The sequence below is a fragment of the Diplotaxodon limnothrissa genome, linkage group LG3 (genome assembly GCF_057381915.1).
Source record: "Diplotaxodon limnothrissa isolate DT_005_m linkage group LG3, D_limnothrissa_male_GT1.1, whole genome shotgun sequence".
Taxonomy (NCBI): Eukaryota; Metazoa; Chordata; class Actinopteri; order Cichliformes; family Cichlidae; genus Diplotaxodon; species Diplotaxodon limnothrissa.
In genome coordinates this window covers 18251257-18272937 of record NC_140598.1, presented here as the reverse complement: position 1 = coordinate 18272937, position 21681 = coordinate 18251257, and the positions used below count along the sequence as shown (strand labels likewise).

General features: G+C 46.4%; 1 protein-coding gene across 1 annotated transcript; it reads right to left on the bottom strand.

The window, feature by feature from the left end:
* Positions 1–5261: 5261 nt before the first annotated feature.
* Positions 5262–21308, bottom strand: LOC146634768 (uncharacterized). The gene is made up of 14 exons (XM_085349954.1): positions 21268–21308; positions 20069–20950; positions 15720–15977; positions 15035–15469; positions 12351–12776; positions 11476–11934; positions 11137–11400; positions 10774–11028; positions 10442–10690; positions 10053–10310; positions 6144–6446; positions 5781–6050; positions 5576–5659; positions 5262–5453 (listed from the first exon to the last, which is right to left on the bottom strand). The coding sequence occupies exons 1-14, from the start codon at positions 21306–21308 to the stop codon at positions 5387–5389; spliced, it is 4251 nt and encodes a 1416-aa protein (XP_085206080.1). The 3' UTR covers positions 5262–5386.
* Between the last annotated feature and the right edge of the window lie 373 nt (positions 21309–21681).

Below are 21681 nucleotides of genomic sequence, written 5' to 3'. Positions count from 1 at the left end.
GGGCTAGGGGAGGGTCTGTGCTGACGGACGTGGGTTACTGACCTGGTAGCCTGGCTGCAGCTGGGTGGGTCCGGGATGGGCATGAGGTTCTGGGGGCGCTCCGTCTCTGGGCTGGGGCCCTGGTCGGGCCTCGGGGCCTTGGGTCCTGGTTTGTGTGTTGCCGGGGTTGTGGGCGGGTGGGTGCATGGGGGCCCATCCCTGGCGCATGGTGCCGCCGGTGTGTCGAGCCACCTGGGGGGCTCTTCAACTGGTGGGGGAGATTGTCACACCTTGCAGGAGCTTTCCTCTCCTCAGGAACTCTCTGCTGGAGGGGGAGATACAGGAGAGGTGGAGGAAGATCTCAGCCTGGGCGTCTATTGTCTCATGTAATCTGGAAGATGAGTGGATGGGGGGGTGGGTGCAGTTTTCTCTGTGGTGGGGTTGGGTGAACTGTCCCGGGCTCTGTGGGGCCGGGAGGCGCTGCTGCACTGGGCCCCGGTCTGGATGGGCCTGGGCCCCCTTTCCCTGGCGGGTCACGGAGTATGGGAGTGCCTACTGGGGTCAGCGGGGGAGCTGGCCCCAGGGAGGGGTCACCTGCCCCTCCCTTCCTTCCCTCCCCATCTCCAGCTGCCTCCCTCTTCCCGCTCCACCACAACCACCCACACATGCAGGGCCTTGGAGTAGGGGTATGTCACCAGGGTGCAGAGGAAGCTACCCCCCCCCCCCCCCCCCGTCCCGTTCTGGCTGCCTCTGCCTCAATTTTATCTCACAACTTAGACATTCACATTACTCACACTCTCATTACACATACATATAGGATCTTGGGGGTGGGCACGATACACGGAATCCAAATTACCATCAGGGTGTACACCTCACCCCTGGCGTCGTTGCCCACCTCTCAATTTTAAATACACGTAGACATTGAGGGCTAGCAGGAGGGACTATGCGCTTACCTGCTGCTCTCTGGCAGGTAGCTCCATGCCCTCCTGGGTTTTAAATGCACCTTAGAACACACATGCATCAACACTACAATGAGCGGGTGGAGGGAGGTTTGGAGTCTTCTCTCACCACCGTTCTCTGCGGCCTGCTGGAGCGGAGGGGCTAGGAGGAGTTGGCCGTCCGACTGCGGTCTGGGGTGTGGGGCCTCCCTGCTGCTACGGAGTCGGGGTGGTCTGTCTCTCCCCACCGCAGGGAAAAGGGTAACACCACCTGGGTCTGGGTGCAGTTCCCCCCTCCAGGGGCAAGGGTACCTAGACCCGGTTCGTAGAGTACGCTTGGGGAGTGTGATCGTGTATACAGCGTCTTTTTATGTCTGTCTCCACATCGGTTGAGTGTGGAGTAAGTGCATATGGGAGCATGAGGGTGGGAATGGATGTTTGTATCTGTGTGTGCCTGTATGTCTGTGTCTATATGTCAGGTTGGGTATCAGACGCCACCTCTCTGGGGACATCTCAGGCCCTCCAAGGTTTAATAATAATAATAATAATAATGGATTGGATTTATATAGCACTTTTTAAGGCACCCAAAGCGCTTTACAATACCACTATTCATTCACTCTCACATTCATACACTGGTGGAGGCAGCTACAGTTGTAGCCACAGCTGCCCTGGGGCAGACTGACAGAAGCGAGGCTGCCATATCGCGCCATCGGCCCCTCTGGCCAACACCAGTAGGCGGTAGGTGAAGTGTCTTGCCCAGGGACACAACGACCAGGACAGAGAGCCCAGGGATCGAACCAGCGACCTTCCGGTTACAGATGCGATTCCCAACCCCCTGAGCCACGGTCGCCCACGTTTGGAGGCCTATCTCCACCCACCACCACTTCCCCTGCCAGTGACGGACTCCCTCAGGTGTCGGTGCGTTGGTGGTTCTTTGTATCTGGGGGTGGGCGTCCGGGTACACACCGGCTCACTCCTTGGCGGCCGCTTATTGGGGCTCACTCGGGCCACTTCGGAGGTGGGGTGCTCCCGGCCTGGGGCTCGGTCACTCGGGCACAGCTGGCTGCCGGCGGAGCTCACGGGCGCGTCACTGCAACTCCCCCTGGCTTCTGCTCCGCGGCTGCTGAATGAGCCCTCATCTGGGACTCTCCTCAGCTCTTACTGGGACAGTGGCGCGGCTGCCCCTCTGTTGGTCTTCCTTGGTCTCTTGTGTTCTGGGGGCCTCTGGATGTCTGGAGTTTTGATCTCCTCCATACCTGCTTGATACCATAGAGGACAGGGCTGTGGCCCCCCACACTCCCTAGCAGATCATTACATGGAGAAACCTTTGGAATGCAAGCATGCTGATCCACACAGGTATGCACACAGGTGTACACATGGGTATTCACAGACGCGGGCTACAGCTTTCTTGGCTGCTGCCTCAAAGCACACTGTGCGCTGTCTATCTTGCGTGCTGCACAATATCGTTTATTATTTAGTAACTATTGATATTTACTGCTAGCTAGTTTATTGTGATGGTGCTGTATTTATTATGTTGCTCTTTGTTGTTTGCTTTCTCTTCTGTTTTTTTTTCTCCATACAGGTGACCCAGGTGTTTTTTTTTTTGTTTGTTTGTTTTTTTCTCTCTTCCCCCCCTTCTCACCGTCTCTTCTCCCCTTTGGTTTTCTTTCTCTCCCTCTCTTTCTTTCATTCTTTCCCCCTGTCCTATCCCACAGTCATGTCTGTCCCGTTTGCAACTGAAAATAAAATAAATTCATAATTATAATAAAGGTCAATCAAATGGACCAATATGGCAAGGCCATGATGATCCACTTGGTAAAATAAATCCGCTTGGCATCTTTCTTGGCCTTAAGACAACAATTCTGATGGCTATAGATCCAAACGGGACAAAAAAAAAAAAAAAAAATTTATTCATTATGGCAGTCCTGGCGTTCCATAGTCTGAGAGATAGGCGGTAAACCAGGTAAGTGGGCTATGACTAATACCAATGGAAGCTAACCTGTTCAGGAGAATATTGTGAGAAATGGTATCAAACGCCACACTAAGATCAAGAAGGATAAGAATGGATAGGAGACCAGAATCACCTGCCATCAGAGGGCCATTAGTAATTCTTAACAGAGCAGTTTCTGTGTTATGATTGGGGCGGAAACCAGATTGAAATTGTTCATAGAGATTATGGTCATTGAGATGTAAATGAAGCTGGGCGGCGACAACTTTTTCAAGAATTTTTGAAATAAAGGGGAGATTTGATATAGGGCGAAGATTATCAAAGTTATTGGGGTCTGCACCTGTCATGAACTGGCTGTGTGGAGGCAGATGAGGACCCAAACGCAAAACTCACGGAGACAAAAATCTGAACTCAAAATCACTGCTTTATTGCAGGCTTCACAAAGAAACAGAACTAAACTGGGAATGCTAATTGAGGACCGAGGGAACACAGAAAAGCACACAGGTTCGGGAAGGAGACATAGACGACGCGACCCTGAACTGAGGGAGACATGCACATAAATACACAGAGGGTGACACAGATAATCATAATGCCTCCGGTGAATTATCGCGAGACCTCCGCCCCTCCCCGAGATGCGAGGTTGACAAGTGTAAACAAACTCAGATGGAGTGGAGTAGTTGAGAGAAACAAAGTCATTAGGCTTGTTTCAGTCAAACAAAGAAAGTCCAACTTGCGATCACAGAGGAGATGTCCCTTACCAGTGAGAGAGCGGATGTTTAATAGACCGAAGTTGATGCTGGAGTTACCATGCCTGACAGTCATAGGGCGAGATGCAGGGTACACCTCAGACAGGTCGCCAGTCTGTCGCAGGGCTAACACAAAGGTTAATTTAAAAATCGAAATTGCCCATAGGTGTGAATGCGGGAGTGAATGTGAGTCTGTTCCTATCCCCACAGGTCTTATATTCTAAGGTAAAGACTGTACAATAATACAGTGACTCATAATTAAATGCAGAGTGTATAAGCACATGGTGAGTGAAAAAGAAACACCCAGTGGATAATAGTAATTTCTTAGCAGTCAACATCTATTGCAGCATAACTAAGGGAGGATTCAGGGTCACCTGGTCCAGCCCTAACTATATGCTTTAGCAAAAAGGAAAGTTTTAAGCCTAATCTTAAAAGTAGAGATAGTGTCTGTCTCCTGAATCCTAACAGGAAGCCAATGGAAATAAAATAAAATAAATTCATAATTATAATAAAGGTCAATCAAATGGACCAATATGGCAAGGCCATGATGATCCACTTGGTAAAATAAATCCGCTTGGCATCTTTCTTGGCCTTAAGACAACAATTCTGATGGCTATAGATCCAAACGGGACACAAAAAAAAATGTTGCTTAAGACAACAATTCTGAAATAATAAAAAATAAAGGGGGTAGAAAACTGGGCGACACTTGATGGTTTAAACATGCGAGAAGCAGTAGGAGGACACAAGTAGTGATGTTACAGGGAAAAGAAGTTTCAAACAATACAGGCAAATGATCAGGAAAGACGACATCATAAATTTGAAGATTATAAACAGGTAAACCATGAGACAAAACCAGAGTGTGTCCATGTTTATGAGTGGGACCAGTGACAGACTGCAACACATTAAAAGCATCAAGTAGGTTTAAAAAGTCCTTTGCCAGTGGTTTAGTAGGACAACACACATGAATATCACCCAGGATTAAACTTTGTCCTACTTTGTCATTATTTCAGCCAAGAAGTCAGAGAAGTCATGAACAAAGTTGCTGTTATATTTAGGTGGACGGTAGATCAGCGCACAGAGAACAGGATGACCAGGCTCAAACATATTCAGGTCAAAACTGGAGAAAGTGACAGGTGACAGTTGGCGAAAAGTATTTCTGTAAACTGTGGCCACTCCTCCACCTCGGCCCGTAGTCCTCGGTGAGTTAAAATACGAACAGTTTGGCGGTGACAGTTCTGAGAAAGCGCTTAACTCACCGTCACTTAGCCAGGTTTCTGTCACACAGAGGAAATCAACATGAACGTTTTATTTGCTAACGACCGAGCGTTAACAAGGGCGATCCTGGTAGGGTCCATCAGACCGGTGACAGCCATCCAGGGAACCGGTTTCAGTGGCCACAGATTCTGCGGATTCACTGCAGCGAAGACGAGGTGAGAGAAGGCGGGGACGCTGGATCTCCTCAGCCGAGCCGACCACAGGTGCCGATAGATACTTACTTAAATTAAATTTAAATTATATCAAATTGTTTAGTATGAAGCAATTGTGAGAGTTTTTACTGAGACCATAAAACTACATCTCCCTGATGATGACGACCATGATGATAATGACAACCAGGAGGATGATGATGATGACGATGGTGATGATGGCGAGTGCTTCACCAGATCTCAAACTGCGTGTGCTCCTTGAAGGCTGCTCTGATGATGATGATGACGACCATGATGATAATGATGACCAGGAGGATGATGATAATGACGATGGTGATGATGGCGAGCGCTTCACCAGATCTCAAACTGCGTGTGCTCCTTGAAGGCTGCTCTGTGCACGATGTTGTTGCTGAAGAGTCTAGAAAGAGACCAAAGCAGAGAGCAGACGTCACTCACACAGAACAACATGAATCCACGTGAGCTCAGGCTGTGAATGATTCCTCTCAGAGTCTGAGAAGAAACTCCTTCATGTTGGCTCACCGCACACAGTGGATGGAGGGGTTGATGGAGAGCAGCTGCAGTAACACATCGGTCGAAGCATCAGTGATCTGATTGTGACTCAGACTGTAACACAAACACAACATGTGGCTCTAACTGATCGCTGCACATTATATTACTGTAGTGTGTGTGAACAGGCTGATGGTTGTTGGTGCCTCCCACAGGAGGATCAGTGTGTGACACTCACTCTAGGACTTGGACTTTGTGCAGATGTGTGATGAGAGGGAGCAGCAGCTGGTCAGTGAGCTGACAGTGACTGAGGTCCAGCTCTGTCAGCCCTTCACACGAGTCCAGCATCTGGACCAAAGCCCCGCAGACCCTCTGATCCAGCGTGCTGTGACTGAGATCCAGCTCTCCACCCAGGGCTGTACACAGGGACACCGCCCGCCTCACTGCGTCCCTCTCACTGTTCACAGGAACCAGAGACAGCAGCTGGAGGAGGACAGTGTTACTGACTCTAAACAGGACAAACAGAGAAACTGTCAGGATGCATCAACACCAGCGTGAACAAGGTTCTCTCTGGTTCAGACTCTTCGGTGGTCTTTCCCACCTGAGGCGGACCCTGCGGAGGACAGGAAACAGCAGGTCCAGCACGCTGTCCTCCACCTCACAGTCTCGCAGGTCCAGCTGTGTGTCCCGGCTGCCCTGTGTCAGGATGGTGGAGACGGCCCTGCTGTCATCAGCAGTCAGACTCAGAGGCTCAGTCTGATCCTCCTCCGGTAGCTCCACACAGGAGGAGCAGGACAGATCCAAGCTGTGCTGCAGAGTCCTCAGCAGGCCTGACGCTGCCTCCTGCTGGACGTCACAGGCAGCACAGCAGTGGATGAACCTCAGCAGCTGGTTCCTGTCAACACTGGAAAGAAACGCATGGAGACAGAAAATCTCAAATGATAGATGCTGCAAACAAACTGCTGGCTTCAATAAAATGTGTTGATCTTTAAAACTAAAGGATTTTAAGAACAGCATCTATGAACTAGCAGCAGACACATTATTGTAATTAGATGTTGGATTTATGCACAGCACTCATGTTATTAAGACAAAGTCACACTGAGCCCAGTTTCCCTGCTTGGGCTGATTGTGCAGGTGGATGTTAACAGATAACAGCTTTAAATGAATAAGGACTCTGTTCATCTGGTAACTCGTTGTTCATAATTTACTGCATTTATCAGATTAAAAGCATCATTTGTCAGCAGTGATGAAGAGTAAATGTCTCCTTTGTGTCCAGGAAGCCACAGAAACACAGCATGTAGCAGATTATTTTAATGGGTCCAGTTCAAATGTGTCTGCAGACAAACTTGTGATTTCCAGCCTTCAGCTTGTTGTTCGAGCAGCTGATAAAAGTAGCCCAGGAGGTGTAATGACAACACTTGATAATAACTATAATTAATACAATTAAATTGTTAATTCGACCAATTTTAATTCACTAAGATTAAAATGACAATAACGCTGATGATACCATTTGGTAAAACCACAAATGAGACACACAAATCAGAAGCAACAAGTCAGAGGCTGCAGTTTGGGAAACACTGAAGATCACCAGAAATGTTTGGGCCTCATTTGTAAACTTCACCAAAATTATTTCCAATAATATATTTTTAAAGGTGAAGGGAGCCACCAGGCTGAAGAAGGAGTCCTATCGGGCTTGGTTAGCCTGTGGGACTCCGGAGGCAGCCGACAGGTATCGACAGGCCAAGTGGAATGCGGCTCGGGCAGTGGCTGAAGCAAAAACTCGGGTGTGGGAGGAGTTCGGAGAGGCCATGGAAAAAGACTTTCGGACTGCCTTGAAGAGATTCTGGCAAACCGTCAGGCGTCTCAGGGGGGGAAAGCGGTGCTCTACCTGCACTGTGTATAGTGCTGGCGGAGCGCTGCTGACGTCGACTGAGAAAATTGTCAGGCGGCGGAAGGAATACTTCGAGGACCTCCTTAATCCCACTGACACGTCTTCCAAGGAGGAAGCAGAGTCTGGGGATGAGGGGAATGACCCGCCAATTTCCGGGGGCGAGGTCACTGAGGCAGTTAAACAACTCCTTGGTGGCAGAGCCCCTGGTGTTGATGAGGTCCGCCCCGAGTTCCTGAAGGCTCTGGACGTTGTAGGGCTGTCCTGGTTGACACGCCTCTGCAATGTTGCGTGGAGATCAGGGGCAGTACCTGTGGACTGGCAGACCGGGGTGGTGGTCCCCATCTTTAAGAAGGGGGACCGGAGGGTGTGTTCCAACTACAGGGGGATCACACTCCTCAGCCTCCCTGGGAAAGTCTATGCCAGGGTGCTGGAAAGGAGAGTTCGTCCGCTAGTCGAACCTCGGATACAGGAGGAACAATGCGGTTTTCGTCCTGGTCGCGGAACACTGGACCAGCTCTTTATCCTCTCGAGGATACTTGAGGGTGCATGGGAGTTTGCCCAACCAGTCTGCATGTGTTTTGTGGACTTGGAGAAGGCATTCGACCGTGTCCCTCGGGGTGTCCTGTGGGAGGTGTTGCGGGAGTATGGGGTGTCTGGCCCATTGCTACGGGCCATTTGATCCCTATACAACCGTTGCAAGAGCTTGGTTCGCATTGCCGGCAATAACTCGGACTCGTTCCCGGTGGGTGATGGGCTCCGCCAGGGCTGCCGTTTGTCTCCGGTTCTGTTCATAATTTTTATGGACAGGATTTCTAGGCGCAGCCAAGTGGCGGAGGGCTTTCGCTTTGGTGGCCTCAGAATCTCATCTCTGATTTTTGCGGATGATGTGGTTCTGTTGGCTTCATCGGGTGAGGGCCTCCAGCTCACACTGGAACGGTTCGCAGCCGAGTGTGAAGCAGCGGGAATGAGGATCAGCACCTCCAAATCTGAGGCCATGGTTCTCAGCCGGAAATGGGTGGAGTGCCCACTCCGGGTCGGGGATGAGTTCCTGCCCCAAGTGGAGGAGTTCAAGTATCTCGGGGTTTTGTTCGCGAGTGATGGGAGAAGGGAGCCGGAGATCGACAGACGGATTGGGGCTGCAGCTGCAGTAATGCGGACGCTGCACCGGTCCGTCGTGGGGAAGAGGGAGCTGAGTGTAAAAGCGAAGCTCTCAATTTACCGGTCGATCTACGTCCCTACCCTCACCTATGGCCACGAGCTGTGGGTAGTGACCGAAAGAACGAGATCGCGGATACAAGCGGCAGAAATGAGCTTCCTCCGAAGGGTGGCTGGCCTCTCCCTTAGAGATAGGGTGAGAAGTTCGGCCATCCGGGAGGGGCTCAGAGTAGAGCCGCTGCTGCTCCACATCGAAAGGAGCCAGCTGAGGTGGTTCGGGCATCCGACAAGGATGCCCCCTGGGCGCCTCCTGGGTGAGGTGTTCCAGGCATGTCCCACCAGGAGGAGGCCCCGGGGCAGACCCAGGACACGCTGGAGAGATTATATCTCTCGGCTGGCCTGGGAACGCCTTGGTATTCCCCCGGATAAGCTGGAGGAGGTGGCTGGGGAGAGGGAAGTCTGGGCCTCTTTGCTTAGGCTGCTGCCCCCGCGACCCGGCCTCGGATAAAGCGGATGAAGATGGATGGATGGATGGATGGATATATTTTTAAACAATTATCTGTATAATTAATGAGAAATTGCAAAGCTGACATTTGTAAACTTTGTAAATAATTCATGAATATTGTGTGACATCTAAAAACAGGACGGCTAATGCTAAGCTGCAGTGTGTTCAGCGATAAGTCGGCCCTTGGGTGTAAATAAAAAAAACAAAAAAACTTTTGATTAGTCTGAATTTCTTTGTTGTTTAGTAAAGTTTGTGTTGGATTAAAATACAACAAACGGCTCTCACTGTTGCCATGACAGCGGGCTAATGCTAAAGAAAAGCGTGTGTGAATCTCTGAGACTAAACAACAGTCGGGGGCGGGGCATCTGTGATGAAACCCTCGATGATAAGCAGTGAAATAAACATCTGGTCATCATTAAAGAACACATACCATAGTGAGAACATGTTGTTTGTGTCATCAGAGTGTAATTATCGTCTCTTTCCAACTATGATATATAAGATATGAAGCTTCACCACATTGTTGTTCGTACATGTCGCCACTATGAGCACCACTATCAGCGGCTCTGGAATTCTTTTCCAGGAAAACTGAACTCAAAGCCGTCTTCAAACCAGCTTACTGTCTGTAAACATCAACATGAACCAGTTACTGTTTGATCCTGTTTACTGTTCCGTGTTTGCTACGGTGACCCTGGGTTGTTAGACAGGCGCCCACTAATAAAATGTGTTGTTATTATTGTTGCTGTTGTTGTTATTATTACTGCTCTACCTTTAAATGATGTTCACTCTGCCTGCTGTTTGAAACTTTCCTTGTAGTTTCTTGTTCAACTGTTCATGTAATCTGTTCCACACTAACAGTAAAATGTTAGCTTGTTTTTGAAGCAATGTCATTATGTTACAATAAAGTGTGTTGTTCAGCAATCACACAGTGCAGCACAGAGAAACGAGCTCTAATATCGGACCTGAGACGAGAAACGCTGTCCAGCATGAGGAGGATGGACTCTACTCCCCCTGCTGGTATGGAGGTCCACAGCAGGTTCAGTCTGACTCCGTCTCCGTGTCTGAGGATGAAGATCAGAGCAGCACAGTCCACTGAGTCCAGCTGTCTGCAGCTCAGGCTGATCACATGACCGAGTGACCTCAGCAAACTGGGAACAGCGTGACTGTCGTGAGCTCTGTAGAGCTCTCTGATGGAGCTCATCACAAAGCTGGGACTGGGCCTGAAAACAAAGAGTTTATTTCCAACTTTGTTTAAAGGATCCATGAAGTGCTGATTAAAGATGAGACAGCATTTCAAATCCTCCTGATTAATCAGCAGAAACTGTGTAAAAGATCAAACCACATTCAGCACCTTTTAAACACAATCCTGTCCAGAAAGGGAAGCAGACGTGTGGTCTCCTCCTGTAAGAACAGGCTCTTCCTCAGGTCCACAGTGATGGTCGGAGCCGACGGCTGCTGCAGCAGATAGTGAAGCAGCTCCCAGCTCAGGCAGCAGGAGGTCAGGTCTCCACCAACCTTACTCAAGAAGGACAACGTCAAGTCCTTGTCCTGGGTTTCATGGAGGAGAGACAGAAGCTGCTGGAAGCTCTCTTCACTCAGTCTGCAGAGATCATCAATATAAAATAAGCTTTGAAGTAAAAATCGACATTTTATTTGTCCTGTGATGTTCAGAAAGACATTTACTTGACTGTCAGAGGACCATGATGGAGCAGCAGTGCAATGAGACCCTGAGCAGGGATGCAGGTCTCAGTCAGGTCTAACCGTCCGACTGTCCAGTATCTCAGCAGGGAAGCCAAACTACTGACAGCCCTCAACAATACTCTGTGTGATGGTCGGGCTTTCTTAGGCACAAGAGAAAGCTCTTCAACAGCCAGCCGACGGGCCGCTCTGCCTCTTCTTACCCACTGAGACAGCAGCAAGGACATGTCGATGGAAAGCCTGAAGAACGAAGAGACGAAAGAGCAGAAATGATGAACACCAAGAACTAAAGATTCACATAGAAATGATGTTAGAAGAGCAGGAGAGAGTCATGGTTTCACTTCCTGCCTCAGACTGTGTAGTTGTGTTGTGTGTCTGAAGAGCAGAGCGCCTCCTCTGGCAGACATCTTGCTGGGTGTGAGGATGAGATCCACTTTAGAGCCGCACAGTTTGAGAACTCTCCCCACAGACCAGCAGCTTTTCCTGTGTAACGCTCCTGTTAGCAGCAGCTGGAAGCCCAGCAGCTGCAGCAGAGACTCCAGCTGCTGGGCCTCCTCTCTGGATCTTACAGACATGGATGTGCACACACTCTGGAAGAACTCTGGATCACAGCTGGAACACAGCGAAGATGGGATCAGAGAACATGCTGGAAACGTTCTGCAAATGAAATCATCACGACTTATTTACCTGAGCTGTGAGATAAAAGGCAGACACTGCAGCAAACGCCTCACTTCACTCTCTTCATGTGAGCAGTCTCTCAGCTCCACTTGTTTCTTCTCTGGTTGGAGTTTCAGCAGCTCCAGGAGGATGGAGGTCTTTCTCTCTGAGAGCTTCATGATCCAGACTGCAGGAGCTGACTGGAAAACTGGCTGTAATGATGGAAGGACACTCAGACCTGTTTCAGTCTCACAGTCCTTCACATGGGAGCACAGATCCAACAGGAAGTCACTCTGATACTGCTTCAGATCATCATCATCATCCTCCATGTGTCTCTCATGAAGAGGGAATGTCTGATATGTGCACACTGATGCTAACAGCTCCAGGATCTTCTCTCCTGTCTGCTGCTCTCTCTCTGCTGCTGCACAGAACAGACTCACAAAGATCCTGACTGCTTCATCAGGATCTGAACACCCATCATATGCAACACTGGAACAATAAGAAGGAAACATTTAGAGATGATTTGATGTGAACTGCATAAAAACAGCCACACACTGCTGATGGACTCCATCTGGTCCATGTTTCCTGTACATAATGACGCTCCATGTTAAATATAACATAAACGAGGGAAACATATCATCTCAGTTGCAGCACATAACTAATTTATTAATCCTCATAAAAACAAGAAAACACAAATATTTTAGAAATTTGTCAAAATTCCACTTTTAGAAGCTTCTTTAAATCAAGAAGAGACGGTAAAAACTTTACTTTAAGATTAAATGAATAGAAAAGTTGTTTTCTGCTTTCTTTGTAAAGTAACTATATACTATGTGTATACTGCATGTGGTGAACGCATGTTCTCCATCAAAACTCTTCACTAAGCTTCTGAATACAATCTGACTTACCTGAGCTGTGAGATAAAAGGCAGACACTGCAGCAAACTCCTCACTTCACTCTCTTCATGTGAGCAGCCTCTCAGCTCCACTTGTTTCTTCTCTGGTTGGAGTTTCAGCAGCTCCAGGAGGATGGAGGTCTTTCTCTCTGAGAGGTTTATGGACCAGACTGCAGGAGCTGACTGGAAAACTGACTGTAATGATGGAAGGACACTCACACCTGTTTTAGTCTCACAGTCCTTCACATGGGAGTACAGATCCAACAGGAAGTTAATCTGATAATCATCATCATCCATGTGTCTCTCATGAAGAGGGAATGTTTGATATGTGCACACTGATGCTAACAGCTCCAGGATCTTCTCTCCTGTCTGCTGCTCTCTCTCTGCTGCTGCACAGAACAGACTCACAAAGATCCTGACTGCTTCATGATGAAGTGACCTCAAAGGAAGAACACTGTAACTGTCACGGTCCTGGGTCTCCTGACCCAGCGTTTTTAGTTCTTTGTGATTTTTGTATTATTGTACTTGTGTGTGATTTATTCTATGGCTTCTAGTTTTGATCCCTTGCCCTTCATGCCTCTCTGTGTCCCCTCTGTTCTGTGTAATTGTGTGTCTTTGCATGTTTGAGTTTCTTGTTTTCTGTCACCCTGCATTGTGCATTATGTTCTCATGGTTGGTTTTTTGTTACTCTCTCTAGTCTAGTCTCTTGTGTTCCCAGCTGAGTATTTCCCTGTGTATTTTGGTTCTTAGACCTCTGCCTTATGGTTTATGTCTCTGTATTTCTTAGTTGCTGTCTCCACTGTGTCAAGTTCGCGTCTCTGTGTGATACTTCCTGTTTTACTTTGATGGTCCGTGTCTCATGTGAATGCGTCCTGCTTTGCTTGTCTCGTCAGTCCTGATTTCTCCCAGCTGTGCCCTCCTTCTGTGTCTCATTCCCCTCGTTACTTCCCAGTGTATTTAAACCCTGTATTTCTCTGAGTCAGTGTCGCGTCGTCCCTCATGCTGTGTGGATCTCCCTGTGTGTCTCTCTGTGAGTTTTCCAAGTTCCCAGTTTAGATTAGTTTGTATGTTTTTTCCCTGCCAGCAAATAAAGCTGAGTTTTGAGTTCACCTCCCTGAGTCTGTGAGTCCTGCACTTTGGGTCCAACTCCTGCCTGCCGCACAGCGATTCATGACAGTAACAATAAGAAGGAAACATTCAGAGATGATTTGATGTGAGCTGCATAAAAACAGCCACACACTGCTGATGGACTCCATCTTGTATATAATGAAAGTCCATTTAAAGCCATCTTCCATCAGAGCAGCTGAACAGTGTTCTTAGACAGTTACTGACTCACAACACAAACACTCAGCCTGTGTGTGAAATCACTGCGTTCTGAACTGTAACTGTTATTTTGTTCGCTGTCTGACTTTAGAGAGTCAAACACTAAACATCAACAATACAGAAACACACAGAGGGGAACAACAACATCTACAACAGCAGCTTCACCTGCTGCTCACATCACACACCTCTCTGCTGTCTGACATCTTCATCTGCTCACTATAGAGCTGCTACCACCATCATCATCATCATGCTCAGTAAAACAAAGTCAGAGATAAAGTCCAGCTTCATGTAACTCATTCATTTACTGAGTTACGTCACTGAAGGACTCGTTGAGTTTGCTTTCATGCTGTTTCCATGGCGATGATGGATTCAGGTGTAAAGGATGTTTCTGGCATGTGTGCACTCCAACACTCTGCAGCAGGAGCTCAGTCACATGATCCTATCAAATATAAATCTAACCTTTCTGATGAGAACTGTCAGGTTTTGTATTGTTGATTGTCATTTATGCTTAGAAATATCTACTTATATATGATTAGAGTTTTGTAATTAGTTGTAGATTGGTAGAAGTTTGATCCTTAATAGTCTGCAAACTTTGTGTGCACACCTACATCCTGGGAGTATGGGAGAGGTCGTACATTTTCTTATTGTTTTATGGCAGGATAAACGTGGCTGTGTCTGTTTTAGGCTAAGTGCCTTTGGTTTAGATGAACTGCAGGACCAGCAGGTTTAGGGAAGTCATTTATGGAGTCACACTCTGACCCCACACACACACACACACACACGCACACGCACACGTTACTCTTTGTTTGTATGTAGACGTCGTATGTTAATGAACCTATGCATATTCATGTGACCTCAATAAAAGAGCAGTGTTACGGGGGAACGGTCGAGAGCAACTGGGGTCAAGCGAAGGAACGCCGTTTGTCCGGTTCTCTCCCGTGCACGAGGAACATGAAGAACTTTGCCTACTTCGTGTCTTGCTTGCTGTGTAATTATATTGTCCTCAACGTTCCAGCGAATAGGTTCAAGCTACAAACCTATCAAGAACGTCTTTATTCTAGATCCTGATAAGCATTAAAAGTCGTCTGATATTTATAGAAAATATGAAACTTCATAGCAACAAACAGCTGAACACGTCAGTGAAACACAGGGATGGACTGAGAACGTTTCCCTCTGAAATATGACAGAGTCTGAATACATTTATAACATGATCCATGTAGATGAGGTCAAACATATGATGCTGATGACAAACAGGCAGCACAAGACAAAATCATCACTTTACAATTCATGGAGCTTCAAATATTTCCATCAGTTATTTTCACAGCAAATCTTCTCTTACAGATATTTGACTCATGTGAAGAGCATGTTATTTACCTGAGCTGTGAGATAAAAGGCAGACACTGCAGCAAACTCCTCACTTCACTCTCTTCATGTGAGCAGCCTGTCAGCTCCACTTGTTTCTTCTCTGGTTGGAGTTTCAGCAGCTCCAGGAGGATGGAGGTCTTTCTCTCTGAGAGGTCTATGGACCAGACTGCAGGAGCTGACTGGAAAACTGGCTGTAATGATGGAAGGACACTCAGACCTGTTTTAGTCTCACAGTCCTTCACATGGGAGCACAGATCCAACAGGAAGTCACTCTGATATTTGTCATTGTAATGAGAATGAAGAGGGAATGTCTGATAAGAGCAGACTGATGATAGCATGTTGAGGATCTTCTCTCCTGTCCTCTGTTCTCTCTCTGCTGCTACAATGAAGAGATTCACCAACAACTCAGTTTGATCTGAGAGATTTCCTGATGACTGACAGAAACTGGAAGAAAGAAAAGGAAACACGATGTGATGATTTGATCTGAGCACAACAAACAGAAACAAGCAGCACTGATACCGTCCTAGATATGTCTCAGATAAATATCTCCAGCATTAAAAGTACATTAAAGACATAAGGTCAGTACTACAGTTGGTTCAATTATTTCTATAAAGTAACTCAACTGGATTTTAAACCACAATTGAAGATCACATGAAAACATTGAGTGTTTAATAAGTAAAACCAAAGAGCATACCTGAGTGAGTGGATGTGGGGTAAATGGTGTAAGAGGAACGAGCTCGCACTTTGACAGACTCTGTGATCACAGTGAAGGCAGACTTTCACCTTCCTCTTCCTCTTCTGCAGGACTCTCACAGCTCCGTCATACAGTTGTGTTTCACTGTTGACTGGGAGGTGCAGCTGATTCTCAGTGAAGTCAAGTAAACTCACGTAATCCACGTCCCCATCAGTCAGAAGAGAAATGGTCCACAGCTGGCGTGACAAGGAGTCACTCCTACAGTTGGAAGGTTGGTAGAGAACTTCATTAGTTCACATGTAATCAGCTGCTGAGAACAAAGTCTATTTGTGTAGATTCATGCTGAAACTGAAGAACCTTGTTCGCCTTTTTTCATGCAAAACTCCTAATTTGTGCAAAGCTGCCAGAGGCTTAAGAGGATTGACTCTGCATACGATATAAACCAGAGACGGGTGAGCTGATGTGAGTTTGCAGCCTTCAAGGTTTAGAAAGTAAATCTTAAACAAGTGTAAAATGTACATTCAAAATACGAACAGATATAGTCAGCAGAGTCACCGCAGTTTGAACAGGATGTAAGAATCATTCTGTCTACAGAAATAACACCATATAAGACACATGTGGAGCTTCAAATGTTAGAGATCCTGCAGCTGGCTTTTGGGGCTGTGCAGGGCTCTCTCTTCTGGAAGATGATTGAATAAAAAGAAATATAAAATGTTTTGACCACTATGAGTCAGATTTTCTCTGTTCTATCATGGGGACAAAAGAATCGGGGTTTAATACCAATTTACCTCTTGTAGCAGTTTTTATCTCTGGTTATAAGGACAACTTTACCCTCCTAGGATGTGGCGTCCACATATGGGGACATCACATTTTGGTTGCCTAGTAGGGCTGCCACGATTAGTCGACTAGTCACGATTACGTCGACTATCAAAATCATCGACGACTGATTTAATAGTCGACACGTCGTTTGAAGGTTTGTAAGATCGCAAAAGACACAGGAATAAGTAGTAGGATTTAAGAGTGTAATAACGGACTGAAACAGAAGAGGGCAGCACTGCATGTACAAGGATGCCAGCTGCCGTTAAACCCCGAAGAAGAAGAAGCTGTGTCCCAGAATTCATAGCACGGCCCAGCTCAGTTTCCAACAATGGCGGCAGCCACTTAGTTTTAATATTACTCTTATTATTCTTTCTGGGTCACAAAATAAATGTTTAACATATTTTCAGGCGAGAATGTAGCTGTGTAAACCTCAAATATCTGCTCAGTTTATCAAGACACCACATATTTTCAAAAGCGCTCCGACGTTTTCGGAGACGTCTGTTACCCACCAGCTCGATAGCTAGCCGGGGGCTAGGCTCACTAGAGCCGTGAGAACACCGGACTCCCAGCAAATCGTTTTCAAACCCACCGCCTACTCAGGTTAAACATGATATATAAGTCACTTAGATAATTTAAAAATGTTATTGTTTGGCATTTTTTTAGTATCTTATTTGTTCCTGAGTAAATCGGTTTGGCTGAGATTAAAGTTATAGTTTTTACACAGCTGAATAAAGGTCAAGCAGACAGCTGATCATCAGAAGTGTGAGATGCTCGAGAATTTACTCCGGTGTCCTGTTATAGTTTAGATAGCAAGGAGTTTATTAAACTTCACCGAAACAATCTGCAAACTTCATTGAAATTTAACAAACTATCATCTTGTCTTTATTTTTAGTTTGCACAGACCTTAAACACTTAAAGCTGTAAGCTAATGATAGTTATATAAGAGCAGATGCTGCTGGTGCAATAAGCTGTACGTTTTACGTCCAGTGGATGATGATCTGATTAGTCAACTATCAAAATAATCGTTTGTGGCAGCCCTATTGCCTAGACAACAATACTAAGTTTTGCTCTTTCAAATGAACCACGTCGCTCAAAGGGGCACAATTGTTGTTTCTCATTTTGTTTTTGTACTCAGGAAAAATGCTGCTGTGTTCAGACACCAAATAAAGAGTTTTGTACATCATTACTCAATTGTGACTGTATAGTGTTCTACTATAAAGTCACAAGAGCAAAAAGAAATGTAAAATGCATGAAAGAGTTCAGGTGTTAGGAGGTTAATGGACTGATCATTGCTGACGTGTTAGGGTCTTGCTGTTTGGTTAGAAACTAAAAAACAAAGATACTTCTCTTAAATCTTAAAGGTTTTGACTCACTGTCAGCTTGTTTGTTGTGTTCAGGAGATGAGCTAATATTTACACTGAACAAAAATATAAACGCAACACCTTTGTTACTGCTCCCATTCCCCATGGGATGGACGTAGAGACCTAAAATTCATTCCAGATACACAATATAACCATCCCTCCCAAACAGTGGTCACAAATCAGTCCAAATGTGTGGTAGTGGGCACATCTGCCATATTGAGATAATCCATCCCACCTCACAGGTGTGCCACATCAGGATGCTGATCTGACATCATGAGTAGTGCACAGGTGTACCTCAGACTGCCCACAACAAAAGGCCACCCTGGAATGTGCAGTTTTTTGCGCTATTGGGGGTCTGGGGACCCAGAACCGGTCAGTATCTGGTGTGACCACCATTTGCCTCATGCAGTGCAACACATCGTCGCATGGAGTCTATCAGATTGTCAATTGTGGCCTGTGGAATGTTGGTCCACTCCACTTCAATGGCTGTGCGTGGTTGTTGGATATTCGTGGGAACTGGTACACGCTGTCGTATACGCCGGTCAAGCACATCCCGAACATGCTCAATGGGTGACATGTCCGGTGATTATGCTGGCCATGCAAGAACTGGGACATTCTCAGCTGCCATCTGCCCTGAACAATGTGAACCATGATTCATCCGTGAAGCGCACACCTCTCCAACGTGCCAGACGCCATCGAATGTGAGCATTTGCCCACACAAGTCTGTTACGGCGACGAGCTGGAGTCAGGTCAAGACCCCGATGAGGATGACGGGCATGCAGTTGAGCGTCCCCGAGACGGTTTCTGACAGTTTGTGCAGAAATTGTTTGGTTGTGCAAACCAATTGTTCCAGCAGCTGTCTGGGTGGCTGGTCTCAGACGATCTTGGAGGTGAACCTGCTGGATGTGGAGGTCCTGGGCTGGTGTGGTTACACGAGGTCTGCGGTTGTGAGGCCGGTTGGATGTGCTGCCATATTCTCTGAAACGCCTGTGGAGACGGCTTATGGTTGAGAAATGAACATTCAATGCACGGGCGACAGATCTGGTTGACATTCCTGCTGTCAGCATGCCAGTTGCACGCTCCCTCATTGCTTGTGGCATCTGTGGCATTTTGCTGTGAGACAAAACTGCACATTCCAGGGTGGCCTTTTGTTGTGGGCAGTCTGAGGTACACCTGTGCACTACTCATGATGTCAGATCAGCATCCTGATGTGGCACACCTGTGAGGTGGGATGGATTATCTCAATATGGCAGATGTGCCCACTACCACACATTTGGACTGATTTGTGACCACTGTTTGGGAGGGATGGTTATATTGTGTATCTGGAATGAATTTTAGGTCTCTACGTCCATCCCATGGGGAATGGGAGCAGTAACAAAGGTGTTGCGTTTATATTTTTGTTCAGTGTATAATTGATTGTACTTTAATGAGAAAACTGTATTGAACTAGCAGACTAACAACATCAAAATTTATCTAAACACATTTTTGTAGAGGAAATCCTTATATTTATGTTTATATGTGAACTAGAGGGTGAGGCATTTTGACTTAGTGGATTTTAACTGAACACAAGGTAACAAAGGCAGTATGTTTCTCATTGGAGAATAAAAGCTATACGTGTCTGCCTGATAACTCAGGAGTAACAGCTACAAATGAACACAGCATTAATCTGGGAGATAGGTCTGTTACTCTAACCTTACTTTGGGTTGTCTTTAGCACTGCTCATGGCCTCTGATCGTGAAATTAACTTCACAATAATTATGAGACCATGGGTCAGTGTGATGCAGTGGTGCTAGTTTACAAGTTAAATGTGCTTCAGCTGAGACTGAAAATGTCTTAAATAAGTAATAAAATCTCTCATTCAAATGACAAACGTCCAGGTAAAAGTTAGTTAGCTTTCTGGGATCCCCTCACCTGGATTATTGTATATGCATCAAGACTAAAGAATAATGTTACCAAATACCTAAAGACTACGTACAAACTTTCTGCTGTCTACAACTCACTGGAAACATGATGAAACAAAGCTGAAACAAATCCTTCTCACTACTATGTTTTCATTTTTCACTTTAAGAAAAACACATACTGCTCTAAATCACTGAATGCTTTACATTTAAAATATTAAAAACAGATGTACAGAACCCTTTAACTTCAGATCTAAATGTTCTCACTTACCTTTGAAGTTTGCTGAGGCATCCCAGCAAAGGCCTCATTCCCTGTTTTGATACTGTTGTATCCTCCAGGTTCAGCTCTATTTTCCTCTCCTGACTCTGGCTGATTACATAGGCCAGAACACAACACTGCTGAGGATCAAGAGTCTCTCCACTCGCATCAATACAGTAGTCCAGTTTATCCAGGAGGCAGAGGCAGGCATCAGGTGACTGAGACTCATAGAGGCATTGACATAAGAACATTAAGTCCACTTCACAGTCTTCACTGTCACTGCAACCTACAAAGGTGGTCACCAAGTGTTTGAAGAACCAGTCAGACGTGTCTCTGAGCTGCTGAGGAGGAAGGAGAACTTCTAACAAATCAGTGTTCTTCTCATTCAACAGTCCACACAGGAAAGGGACCAAGTGTTTCATGTGTTTGCTGCCCTGAACCAGACACTTCTGTAGAACACATCTGGTCTTCTCTGGATCCTTTAAGACCCACAGAGCTGCAAAAAACTCCTGAACCGTGTAGTGGAGAAAGGCACACAAGGGTTTCTTTACAGTTGGGCTGATTTGAATTACATTCCTGCTCAAAATGGCCAAATTAGCACAGCTGTCTAGCTTGGGCAGTGATGTTAGGCTCACATTTTTTCCTTCTGTTGCACAAAAAGCTGCCTGAGATAAAGACAGTATTGCATCCCATTTAGTACTTTCATTTTCAGGTGTCTTGGAAACATTCCTCTGATTGCAGAAATGGAGGATATTGAGGTATATTTCAGTAACTGTGCAGGGATGCGGAGAGAAATCTGAGCCCTCAAAGCTAAAGCAGGCGACCACCATCAGGGCGTACATGGGGACGTGGCACCACTCTCTTGGTGGCGCTGTCACTTGGTGTTCGCTCGCTCTGCGTTAGAGTATCACTTCCTGTTCCTGCTGAACCACAGTGGTGTTTCTGAGTAGCTTAATTGCTTAGCAATTTAATTAACAACTTTTAAATACATTCTTCTTTCATAGTATAATCTTCACGTGCTTCATCCGAAGCACACTCTCTGTGTACTCACTACCTGATTTATAGCCAAAGTATTCACTCACTGTGTATTTACTGTTTCGCTAGCTTAGCTTAGCTCTCTGTCTCTCTTCCACAGCATGTCTTTATCCTGTCTTCCTTCTCTTACCCCAACCAATCACAGCAGATGGCCCCGCCCCTCTTTGGGCTCTCACACTCTGAGGGCCCTCTGGATGTCTGCCTGGATCTCCTCCATGCCTGCTTCATGCCCTCATTGGAGGGGCTATCACTCCCCACACCCTCTAGCATGTGGTTAAATGGAGAAATGTCTTAAAGCATTCTCAATCATCCAGGAAAGTAAATCTCCAAAAGTTGATTCTGTTCATCTGGACGTAGCGTTTTGTGGGAGAAACGTTTCATCATCATCCAGGTGACTTCTTCAGTCTCAGTTGACTGCAGGTTTCAATCTTATAAACAGTACATTTGCATATTGACTGAAACCAGCCCACTGAAGGAACAATGGGCTGGGAGATCAGTTTCTGCATCATTAATATGCAAATTGTCATGACCATTGATCAAAGACCATTGATCAATGTGATGAAATGTTGCTCCCACTGAAAATGCTACCT

Coding starts and splice junctions, on each gene's coding strand:
- LOC146634768 (XM_085349954.1), bottom strand. CDS start 21,308: ATGGAGGAGATCCAGGCAGACATCCAGAGGGCCCTCAGAGT. Junction 11,401..11,475: donor CCTTTTATCTCACAGCTCAG/GTAAATAAGTCG, acceptor GCTGTGTTCCAG/CTGTGATCCAGAGTTCTTCC. Junction 5,660..5,780: donor CACAAAGTCCAAGTCCTAGA/GTGAGTGTCACA, acceptor TTTGTGTTACAG/TCTGAGTCACAATCAGATCA.